At 34.0% G+C, this 13209-nt stretch overlaps 2 protein-coding genes across 4 annotated transcripts in view; one reads left to right on the forward strand and one right to left on the reverse strand.

The window, feature by feature from the left end:
* LOC135217949 (microtubule-associated proteins 1A/1B light chain 3C-like) overlaps positions 1-603 on the forward strand; it is a 64391-nt gene extending 63788 nt beyond the window's left edge. For both annotated transcript variants that reach the window (XM_064254051.1, XM_064254052.1), the window contains exon 5: positions 1-603. This exon is cut by the window's left edge and continues 416 nt beyond it. The gene's annotated coding sequence lies outside the window, so the exon portion shown is untranslated.
* A 6595-nt stretch (positions 604-7198) lies between these two features.
* The window catches only part of LOC135218293 (protein MEMO1-like), a 72160-nt gene continuing 66149 nt past the window's right edge, over positions 7199-13209 (reverse strand). For both annotated transcript variants that reach the window (XM_064254509.1, XM_064254507.1), the window contains one exon: positions 7199-12227. In XM_064254509.1, coding sequence (XP_064110579.1) covers positions 12090-12227 — 138 coding nt within the window. In that variant the 3' untranslated portion in view covers positions 7199-12089. The remainder of the gene's footprint in view (positions 12228-13209) is intronic.

Genomic DNA, 13209 nt, shown 5'->3' on the forward strand with positions numbered 1-13209 from the left:
TTTCATTGTTGATAAAGTTGACGGTTTAGAATCTGTGGTGGACAATCGGTTGGTCTGTCTCTGACGTCATCATGAAAGGCGCATTTGCTATAAAAGCTATTTTTCGAGAACAGAAGCCTTTCTATTTACGATACGGCGTTAAGGATCAGTTGAACTTTATATAACTTTGTTGAAATGTACATAGTTAAAATGATATATAACTTTTACAGAGCTGCTTGAGAATCACTTTTTGATAATTGTAGTACTAACCGTTTACATCATCGCTACTTTTTCTTTCTCGGTTCCACAAAAACCATCTTTTCCTCGAAATAGTACAAATGACTTTATTATTATTTTGTGGGCTCCCCATTAACCCCAAGTTATGCATGCAACTGAATCCAGACTTCCCTTGACAAAACCCTTTCTGTTTTTATTTTGAAAGACATTTGATAATAAGCTAGGAGGACGCAAACAAAAGTTCTTGTTTTTAGTGTGAATTATCTTACGATGATCTGTAAAAAAACTTTTTTTTTTTTCTCGTCATTTAATCTTGAGAAAAATCTCCTGGAACTAATCCACTTGATTTGTACCTTTGTAAAATTGACATATTTCTGAATAAATAAGTACTTTTCTCTCTTACATTTTGGTGTTTTTATGGGCTCCTTTTATTAGATGGAATTCGTTGTTACAGAACATTTTTTTTACCAGTCATATATATATATATATATCTATATATATATATATATATATATATATATATATATATATATATCTTATATGATACACAATATACACACAAACACTTATATATATATATAATATATATATATATATATATATATATATATATATATATATATATATATATTATATATATATATACAAGAGTCAAATGATGGAATCGGCCTTAATAAAAGAGAAGCAGGTAATGAACATCTCAAAAGGGAATTGGACATCCGACATCGTCGACGCAGAAAGTGTTCATTCAACCAACGCTTAAGAAGATTAAAGGAAGATTATCAGCGGGGGTGACCTAAATTGGCTTACTTGTGGACGAATCTCTTGGTATAAATACCACCTTTCTGTAAACTTTTCTCATTCATATACCTGAAGAGAGAGACAGCAGTCTCTGAAATATAGTTACTTTTCTCTCTACATTTTTGGTGTTTTTTATGGGCTCCTTTTATTAGTATATATATATATATATATATATATATATATATATATATATATATATATATATATATATATATATATGTGTGTGTGTGTGTGTGTGTGTGTGTTATATAACACGAAACAATTCACAATGCATCAGATTACTAAAGGTGTGATTAGGTACCCTAATGAATAAATATAACTTTTATTCAAATTAAACTAGACTAGTGATTTCTACAAAGACAACTATACCGTAGCATTAACATTTTTCTTTTGAAAAATCTGTTATAACATCTTTGAAATACGACATATCTATGTCTCAACAGGAAAAGCTTTTTAAAACAATTTCGTTATCAAAGCAAAAGACACACGCTCCCAAATAATATTAATCACTTGGGTGATTGATGACAAAGCCTGCATTATTGATCAGTGCATGACTGTGACTTGAGGTCACATGGTGCATGGTCACTTTCAGGCATGAATTGTCCTCAGTCTGTTCTTATCAGGCTGATAAAAACACGATTTTTATCGTCTACTCACAGACAAGTGAGTTTATCTGATGACTCTTCATGTTGCATCTGCGCCATTTCCTTTTATCAGTCATAGTTGGTGAGATACAAGATTATATTTGACGATTTCTGTGGCGAACAGTTGCTATGTGCTGAAGAACGCTCTGTAAACTGTCATTCTGTACTGTGAAATGCTCAGCAAAATGACATTATATACTGGGGAATGCTAGCAAACTGTCATTCTGATATTGAGGAATCCTCAGCGACCACTCATTCTGTACTGAGGAACCCTTAGAGAACTGTCATTATATACCAAAAAATGCTCAACAAACTTTATGTACTGAGGATTGCAAACGAACTTTCATTGTGTATTGAAGAATGCTCAGCAAACTGTCACAATGCTCGGTGAACTGTCATTCTGTACTGAGAAATGCTCAGTGAACTATCATTCTGAACTGAGGAAAGCTCAGTGAACTGTCATTCTGTATTGAGGAGTGCTCAGGAAACTTACAATGCACTGTAGAATACTCAGTGAACTGAAGAATGCTAAGCAAACTGCCATTATGTAGGAGGAATGATCAGCAACTTTCATTCTATACTGAGGAAATGCTCAGTGAACTGTCATTCTCTCCTGAAGAATGCACAGTCAACTGTCATTATGCATTAAAGAATACTCGGAGGACTATCATTATTTAACGATGACTGCCAAGTCAGTGATAAGTAAAGCATTTGTCACAAAGTACAACAGCAAACCCGACCCACCCAACTGGCTCTGATTCACCTGTATTGACAGAATCAACAGATGTTACAATGCGCCATAGGTGTTCAACAGTACGTTGCTCAAGATGACTAAGAGGTACCGTGTGCATCACAGATAGATAACTAAGTGTGTAAATGAATGTGATATCGCTACTATCTCACAGGGGGAGGGACAGCTTATCGTTTTGAATTAACTGTTATTTTTAGATAAGCATTGGCCATTAACCTTTGGTTTTCAGTGGGTTTGTTTGTTCGTTTGTATGGTGTTTTCATGTTGTATAGAACCAGTGGTTATTCAGCAACGGGACCAATGGCTTTACGTGACTTCCGAACCACCAGAAATACACATCTCTGACCCCTCAATGGAATGCACGAGAATTGAACTCGTGGCCACCGAGGTGGCAGGCCAATACCAAACCGACCACGCCACTGAGGCGATGGTTTTCAATAAGAACTTTGACAAGTTGTTATTCAGATCATAAATAATTTTAATCAATAATCTATTCGTTGATGAGTCACTGTCCTACATTTCCCTCACTCCTTGAAAATCTGAAGAGTATCTACTATAGGCCTAGGCAACATTTGACGTTGTTGTTACATCTTACTGATCTAGATGCATCTGGTGAACATTAAAATGCATAATCACACCATAAATGGTAATGACTGATAGTGAAAGGTGTTACACAAGAATAAACACAAAGAACTACAGTATCATAAAAAATAAATTAATATACCTGACGTAGGAATAAAATGTAACAATATAAAGGCATCCAGAATATTAAAGATAGGAAGTTGAGATAGCAGTGTTTACATATGCAGTTCTGAGCCCACTAATACAAAAATCCGTTATTTTTTTCTTTAGATTATATGTTATCAAAAGCAAACAACACTTCAGAGAATTTGAAACTTTATCACGATTTATGGGCTCATTTGCCTCGAGCTTTGTAATCTAAATTTCATGACTCATTCATTTTAGAATGAAAATTTATCATTTTAAGGTGAGGAAAAGCAAAAAAAAACTCTTGGAACACTTTTTTTTTTTGAAGAGTAGGCCTTTTGTACTGCAAGTCATATAATTACCAAAAGGTAACCAACCATAAATATAAAAGTAGAAAACCCATTAAGTTATGAACTCTGCACCAAACGAAATAAGAATTAAATGAGCGTTAAGTTAAAGCAGATTCATCTATTCCAGTGTTAAAAATTTCTTCCTCTTACATCAATGACTCAACACTAAAATAGTATGTGGATGTCTGTTTCTGCCAGAGATTTATCTCTTTTCGATAGAGTGGTTCGTGGTGCAGTTATGACTTGGACCATCGTCGGATGGTCTCTTGCATGTCAATTTTTCATAAGTTGTATCTAAACAGAGATCTTTCACATTCAAAACTGATTCCTGATAATCTTTTCCTATCAAGAACACCCAAATCTGCTGAACAGAAGCACCAATATGCAGTAAATGGGCCTTGCTGTCAAACTCCTCAGTTCCCGAGGTCCTTTATTCTTCACATCATTGGACTGTGGAACAGTCTCCCCAAGGATGTTGTGCAACTAGAACCTCAGGTCAAGTGAAGATGCAATACACTACTACTTTAAAACAATTCTTGTATCTTACTAATTTACTTACATTTTTATCTATCGTTTAATTTTCCGTTTATTATTTCTTTTTTAATAACTGATCTCCATACTTTCTGTATTTCCATTTACCTTCTGTTTGTTTGTTTGTATGTATGGTGTTTTTACATTGCATAAAACCAGTGGTTATTCAGCAATGGGACCAACGGCTTTACATGACTTCCGAACCACGTCGAGAGTGAACTTCTATCACCAGAAATACACATCTCTGGCTCCTCAATGGAATGCCCAACAATTGAACTTGCAGCCAACGTGGTGGCAGGCCAAGACCAAACTAACCACGCCATTGTTGCTTCTTTAAAATGAGCATCAAATTATTGGGAAACTTGAATTTCAAGTCAGTGGTCCCTGAATATATTCAGTGGTCTTCTGAATATATACCTACTTTTCACACTGACTTTTACTGTTCAAGTCTCTACATCCAATTGGACTAAGAACATATAAAATATTTTTGTGTACCCTTTCGGTCTAAACCCAATTGTCTTTATCAGTAGGTGGAAGGCAGAGGGAAAATATTACCTTATTTCAAGTTATCACGGCATCAACCTCATGTGCTGGAGTGCCAATAAAAAATTACTAACATGCTGGTCAAGGCTACCACATGTCAGTTTTGCATGGAATCACAACCTCAATTAACTTGGAAGAGAAGCATTACTAAAAGGTGTTCGCAGCATCCTTTCAACCCCTAGTGGCACTCACTTCTTAGTCTTTTACTTTATCTCCATTCCAGTCTCCTTCAATCTTGCTGTTCAACCTCTCTATTATTTTTTAGTGCAAGCGTGGTGTTTTCTTCCAGTTCCACATTTAGATTCTTGTACTTTTTTTACTTTCTGGATCTCTTTTTCTTGTTGTCCAACCCCTCCAGCTCCTGCGTTTTCACTGTCTTAAGCGCTGAATATTTGAAAGTGTCCCGTGATTTCTCGACAGCTTAATTTTCATAAAATTCAGAACTCAAACCTTGAAGGAGCAATTTTAAGTATTTATCAGGTTGGCTTACTGGGTTCTCCTGATCTGTAGATTCTTGTAAAAGCATTTAGTATACATAGTACTGTATTACCATGATAGCTTTTTAGTTTCCTTCTCCATTTTGCTTAACCAGACAGCTAATTTAACATTCTATCATAGGGCTGACTATGAGGGTTTGTTCTTATAAAAATGTATCAGATTTGATAAATCACATCTTAAAAATTAAATGAGTGGATAAATTAATAATTTTGAAGATTCTGGCAAAATTTTCTCAAAGGATTTATTATCCAGTCTTAACACACGTGACTTGAAACATGGACAATCACATGGTTTTCTTTTTATTGGGACTTGGTCACAAGGACTACCTACCAAATATCCAAGGGTCAAATAAGTGCAATGAACATGGGTTTACTATATTACTTCACTGTGGCATTATGAACATCACAATTTAACAGTCGAGTTTTAATCTATAACCAGATTTATTATTCTACATAGGCTGAGGGCAATAAATTGCCATACAGGTTTCTCAATGGTAAAAGAGAATGAGACTCTTAACAGTGGTATGAACAGTGTTATGATAGGTGGAACTAACAGTAGGAAGATGAAAGTTCCATAAGAAAACCAATAAAAGGTTATATGGGAGACCTCAAATAGTTCCTGTAAATGTAACATATGCAGACACACACACACATGTACTGGCATACCACATAGTACATGAAAGAAAAAAAAAGAAGGCTAATATGCAGGATCTGCATATTTTTGTTCAACCTTGCAATATACTAGAACTACCAAATGCATTTCCAACTTAGCTACTTAGGAAATTAGTAAATAAGTCTAAATATATAAAATTATGACCTCTTTACATCCACCTTCAATAGAGAACTAAATCTTTTAACAGTTCAATTAATTTTTCTTACTACATACTGAATGTAGTTACATATTGGTACAATATTGTACTGTACTGTTATCCAATATAAAATTGTAAGTATTGTCTACAGTCCAGTACTCTACTACAGGATTAAGATGACTACGTATAGCTATGCAGATGCCATATGTGAAGGGGTGACTCCAGCTGTATGCTATTATATTAACAGATTTGTTGATTGTATATAGTGCTATTATAACAGTGGATTTGTCGATTGTATATAGTGCTATTATATTAATGGATTTGTTGATTGATTACTTATTTCCCTATGTACCTTTTTGTTTGCAAATGTGCTTGCTTTACACCTCATCATTACATAATTTGTTTGTTTATATCTACCAAGTATAACAACTTTTCTTGGAATTTAAGATTATTAGAAGTGAGCCACCATTAGTTGTTGCATCATTTTCAGGCATTCAAGCCAGGCATTGTGATAGATGAGGTAAGATCTACACTAGCAGCAAGATCAGGTAGGAACTGCAATAGCAGCATGAATCTCTTCCCTTAAGTGATTGTAGTGCACTATCCCTGATTTTACAGTTTTTCTTATTGTGTTACTTCCTTTATGCATAAAGCTGACAAGGTACGATGAATACATATATGGAGGCAAAGGCACAGATCTAATAAACCTTTCAAAGTTCTAACCCACAACGTACCTGTAACTTAGTCCAGGTCTACAAGTGTTCATAATCTACTCGAGTGCTTTTCTTTCTTGAATGTTATACTTTTGTAGCTTGTTTAATAAATGCAATATTTCTGATTTCTTTTCTTTCTGCTTTATCAACTTATTTTAGAAATGTGTAATGGATATGTAAGAAGACTACTGAACATAGAGGATACTCGAGATAAGCAACCATATATTACCTGATGGCAGAGTCCCTCGCTTGCCGAGTTCCTATAATGGCCCCTCCTGTTTTAATTAGGAAGAGACATTGGGTGACTACAAAAGGAATGAATGATGAAATAAATGAGTAGTTATAAAAAAAATAACAGGTAACAAACAAGTTCAAGTTCAATAAAGGTTTGAAACACCACAGGAGGTATTCCTCATGCTCCTCAATGAAGTATATCTTCTTTGCCAATTTTTGGTTAGTTTGCCCTTCAGTACTAAAGTAAAAGTACTAGTATGGAAATGGTTTGTACTTGCAACACATACAAAAGCTTTTTTTTTTTTTTTTTTTATCAAACTTCATCTCCTGAAGGAAAATTATAATGCAATGTGCCAAATCTGACAGAGGTATTTGAAAGAGAGCAGTGGGGCTGCAGCAAGGATTTTCAATACTTTATTTCTGCATAATGCTATCAAGACCATGTCACAAAATGGGAGCCAAATGTAGCTCTTATCCTTCAACCCTTTTAGAATGTAGTTTATGATATTTACAGCCAAAAACACTATTACCTAAAACCTTCCCAGTCCCCAGCAATAAATATTACTATTAGGTAGTTTAACCAGACCACAGGTTCCATGCCAAGGGTATGGAGCAACTGAATCTAGGAACTGTAACTAACCCTGCATCCTTGTTTAGTGTTGATCCAAATTACCTTTTTTTTACCTACTAATAAGAACATTTGATTTGACTTTTCTTCTTGCTTATTATATAAACATCTTTCTGTGACTAACTCTGGATATTATTGCTATGAAGATAAAAGCCACCAGGCTTTAGCACTTGTTTCAGAAACATGGGACACAACCAGAGAGTTTGATTTTGGCAGTACAGAAGTAGATTTATGAAAGAAATGGGTAAAATGGGCACTTTGTGACCCATTCTGCCAGGCTCTTTATACCCAAATAACTATGCTGAATTAATGTACTAAATGACTGATCCAAGATGAATGAATCTATTGCTGCAGTTCATCTACAAATGAGCAAAATAATAGTAAAAATATCAAACATCAGCTAGGCAAAGCATATCTAATACCGAATAAAGAAATAGAGAAAAAAATTGCTAGATTCAAGTCAAATAAGTTTAGTTCATTCCATGGGAAATGCTTACTTTAGCTCTTCACAGTAATTAAGGAACTGCCCAACTGATCCCTTTTCAATGTTGTAAACAACTTTTTCAGTTACATATTTAAGCAATCAATTACCTTTTGAGTTACAATAAACATTTCACAAAATGTGCAGATAATCTTAAAGAGATTGCTCTAAGGAATCACTAGCTGAAAGGAGAGCACTTCCAGTTATTACCCATTATTGGGATCTTGGCAATTAGTCTAGTAAGGCACAGAGCCATGTTAACAGCATCACAAGTCCTGGTGTATCTCAGTGTGTGAATTTCAAGGAAACAAGTTTTGCAGTCATATTATATACTGCTCAAACTCCCCCAAATCCAAATCACGTGAATAATATTTGATGGCATTACCTTATAGCTTTAACTTTCTAAGTTTCATTTTTAGTATGAACCTCCATTTTATCAGTCACATTAATTAGGAAAAATCTCAAATACTGTACGTACAACTAGGATTATTCAAGAATTAACTAAACTAAAATAACTTTAGAGTATATACCCCATCAATTTGTATTGATAATTTCAACTCTCCATTAACTTTTCCACTTTATTTATTGCAATACTTCTAATGCTTATCTGGTCGGCAGTAAATTATCATGCAACAAAGAGCATCAATTGACAAGAAGGTATTCCAAGGTTGAAGGACTCATCTTGCAATATTTCAAAAATTATCTTCTCAATACAAGACACATCATGCAGGAAGTGTGATCATGATCTTTTATCCACCAATTTCTCTAGTCACACAAAATACATTAAGGCTTTCCATAATCTAGTACAATCTCATTACCATTTCCATGGTCAACCAATAATAGTATAAAAATGTAAAACCTAACCTAGCACCCCTTTCCATCTCTAAGCAATGTTTCACATCTTGTTCCAATGACAAAGTTAGCTTTCTTAGTCGTAAATCTTAGCAGAAGAACTTTAAAATTTGGAATACAATTTCACACTTCTTTCATATGTTTGCCTGTGTCTAAATGCGAGTCCTAACTAAGAAAATCCAGGTATGGATAATCAAGAGGGAGTTACGACATCACAGAGCTGCGACTGCTATCAAAGACCAATGGCATGGCATTTAAATATCTCCAGTTCCCAGTCGCTAAAAACTGCACTTATCTCTTGCTTCATTAATAATACACAAAGCTTACAGAAATGATACATAGTAAATCTGATCAAAAGAAGAATCATGAAGGATCCTTTAATGCTAAAAGATGTCAGTTAATAAGCATCATTATACTGTAAATCCCTCTTCATTGTCCAGGCCCAGATTTAATAGGATTCTCACACTTCTTTCCCAAAAACATAATAGTATTGTTCCAATTACAAGCTAATGAATCTAAAGCATAAAACTGGCCAAAAAATAATGAACACAAAAACAATGAAGCCAACCTATTTAATTTCACGACTTACGACTTGTACGTTCCAAACTATTAAAAGGTAGCTTACCCATAAAGTATATAGAAATTTCAGTAAAAGCTTAATTGCATAGACACAGGTAAAGCAATTACGTACACCTTCAAGTAATCTGCTGAAAGGGGTTCAAATTCCGAAAGAATATCAATTGGCATCTATAATATTTAAAAAAGTAACAAGTTTATATCACATTTTTCACAACTGGCAACATATAAAATGCTGACAATTGAAACAAAAACAAATCGACCCAATGAGACATTTCTAAGGTTCCTTATACTTTTCAACTAGAAAATAATTATAACAATATGATGAAACAATTTGAGCTTTTGAAATATACTCGTTAGGGGATTAGTTAAATATACACCTTGTATTAATGCATCTCCTACATTTAATGTTCACATTATAATACCTATATGATAACCAAAGAAGAGAGAGAGAGAGAGAGAGAGAGAGAGAGAGAGAGAGAGAGAGAGAGAGAGAGAGAGAGAGAGAGAGAGAGAGAGAGAGAGAGAGAGAGAGAGAGAGAGAGTTATATCAGATCTTTCAAAGCTCTATTGTGTTTTACAGCTCTAATTATTTCTACAAATCTAAAGATTAGGTAGATGGGACAATTGTCAAAAGACAAGGAAGTTTTGTGATGAAATGAAAATATCCCAAGGTTAAATGACTTGTAATTGAATATCTAGGAGCAATAACTAACATTTGTGATCTTGCAATTACTTAAATGGTATGAAAAATGAACACTATCTTGCAATTACTTAATTGATAAGAAAAATTACCACATCATTTGCAGTTGATGTTACATGTATCATTACAAGAAAAAGCAGCTGTCCTCTATGCCAATAAACTGAACAAAGCTTAGAACATACTTCCCATATATTTCCTATTACTTCCTGTTATTTCTTTCAAATGACCACCATATTCTCTGGAAGCCTGAATTTTAAGTCAATGCCCCTGTGGGCTCGCTCTGTATGAATAGGGTTCATCTTTTGAATAATAATAATGTGAAAGAGAGAGAGAGAGAGAGAGAGAGAGAGAGAGAGAGAGAGAGAGAGAGAGAGCCACTTGGATAAGGCCTGAAGAATTTAAAAATTCTATCTTTTTGATGCATTAAGTTCAGGATAATATTTAACTTATCGTAAGGTTAAACTGGGGTTATGTACTGATGATCTAGCTGCTGCAATTTTCTCTTGATATTCGCAGACCATGATGATTATTCATTGTACAGTTTCAGTATAAATATCTAAACCTATGGCTGGTATTCTAATGCAGGTGGTTCTTCAAAGTAACAAGAACGAATATATTTCAAGGATATGGATGAATTTCACTGCTTATACTTCTTACAACACTACTACTGCCTTCCTGCAACACAAGCACTTAAAAGCAAATTATATTATTTGGTATTCCATAAATTATGAGAATCGTATCATATATAAATGTATGTATGAGTAAATCTAAACAAATACAATAAAAATCATGCAACTAAATACATTCCATAAACTAATGAGATTGATTTGTAGATTATTGTATTTCTAAACATATCAAGCTGACATTATAAATACTGCAATAACCAATATTAATAATGCAAGTGCATATGTTAACAAAAGCTTTTTTATTTTGTTTTTTAGTAGAATGTCCCTTGATATTTGTGTTTGCATTATCAAAACTCAATCAAATGTGATTGATAGCCAATAAAAACCTGCGGCGCATCACATTTGTGAGTTATCACTGGAGTCTTTAATGCTGGCTTAATATTACAACTGTACAATATCTATGATTTCAGCCATCAAACCAATATATACGGGAAAGAAGTATATAACATAACAAAAGATGAAGCCTTTTTCAGTTTTGTGGTGCTGACTATACATAAATATATATTCATATACGTAATACCAATACACCCTTGAATACCAGGCTAAAAGTTTGAGAAACAGACACCCTTAACTTCAACTGAGATCAGCGTCATAACAAAACTACTACAGTGAAACATCAAACCAAAGATTAATCTCATACAAAAGGATCACAAAAACATTCTGAATTACCTCCTTTTAAAATAAAATATCCAGGATACAAAAAATGGAATAAAAGAATATGTTTTCCTTTGAAATTAACACAGATCTGAGGCTACAAATAAGCTAGATCCCACTGAAAGGAAAATTCTTTTTAAAAAATCTCTGCTGTAAAGTTGTTATAATAACATTTGTGGGGCTATGTGGCTGAATATTGAGAAAAGTTGGTTATCTGAAGCCAAATAATAACCTACACACATATCTTTTATTACAAGCACGTGTTATAAAATGGCCCTGAGTGTCAAATCACTGAAACAAAAATGTCTGACTCAATTAGCAACCTTTAGCCATGACTGAACCTCAGCAACGGCAGAAGAAAATCCCACCAACACTGAAAGACATTTGTGATGTCTCAAGATTGACAACTGGTCATAAGTTTGAGTAGTTGAAGATGTCTCACTCTTATTCATTTTGCCTAATAGGCAACAAACCCCCTTGGCCTGGGACAAAAGTGCACTGTAGGGTACATTACGGGCTAGGTAATGCTTTTAAAAATATCATTTGAATTAGCTTTCCTTGAAAATTTAGTTTTGGGAAACACAACTTGGCCAGTCTACCCTTCTGCAATGAATGATTTTCTTGAATGAGCATCACTTCCAATATTCAGAATGCACACCGAGGCCCCTTTGACTTTTCCTACAAACACACCTCATCGGCAGGCACCTAAGGTTTACTCAAATATAAGAGAGGCAGCAGCATATGATACAGAAGAATCAGAGGAAGTATAGCAGCGAGATGATTGGGCATATTGCAAAAATTTGAGCAACATGCGATGGCCGTTGGTTGTCTTCTGCAGAGTTGCAACCGCCTGGAGGAAGACGAATACAGAATTTTTTAAAAACCACAAAGAATCCTTAATATATCCTATACCAAGGGGTGGGCAACCTTTTAAGTGTGTGTGCCCAAATGGGTCAAATCTTTGAGACAGAATTTGCTTACGTACCAACCAAATTAGTTGTGGAATATTTTAATTTGTGTCTTTCAAGTATTGGGATGCTTTATAATACATTTCAAACATAATTCCAGTTGCCATACACATCCATACAATTTAAATATGCTATTTCTTGCATCTGTAAAATAATAAACAATAATTCTGATCTTATCATATCAGATAAATATACCATTAGTTTTTAAAACTTTGTCAAATACTACATTACAAAGTCAAGTCTCATAATGTTATTGACTAAAAGAAAATAGATACAAAATATCTGGGCTTTTTTTAATCACCATCAATAAGACTTCTACTGCTGCTTAACTCAAGGAAGATAATTAACAGCAGGCTTATATTACTAATCTTAACATAGCATGTGTTACTATTTTCACCTGTAAGGCTACTACTATTTTGAGGCTTGAAGTACATCACTGAGAACAATGACTCATAAGAATATGTGGATGAAAAGCTGGATATTATTGCTCTTGCATGTTTTTTTAAACCAAGCAAAATTTGTTTTCTGCATTTTCTCTTTTACTCCCATTACTAATTGATCTTTTTCTGTATTTTCCAATTTAGCTGTAGGGTCAACAAATTTCTGCCTGTAAATATAGCCACTATGAAATTTAGTCTAAAACTGCATTTCAAAATAATCCCTATTTATTCATGAATAAACCTACAGGTTTAGGTTAGTTCTCCCAATTTTATACTGCTGGAAACTTAAAAGAATTTTGCAATAATTTAAATTCTCTAAACATAGCACATAGAAAACTGATCTGCAGTTGAATCAATCATGTTTGATAAAAACTTTAAAGACATTTGTGGTCTGTTTTCCCATCCTTTGGGGCATCAGGAGGTA

The sequence above is a fragment of the Macrobrachium nipponense genome, chromosome 9 (assembly GCF_015104395.2).
Source record: "Macrobrachium nipponense isolate FS-2020 chromosome 9, ASM1510439v2, whole genome shotgun sequence".
NCBI classification, from domain to species: domain Eukaryota; kingdom Metazoa; phylum Arthropoda; class Malacostraca; order Decapoda; family Palaemonidae; genus Macrobrachium; species Macrobrachium nipponense.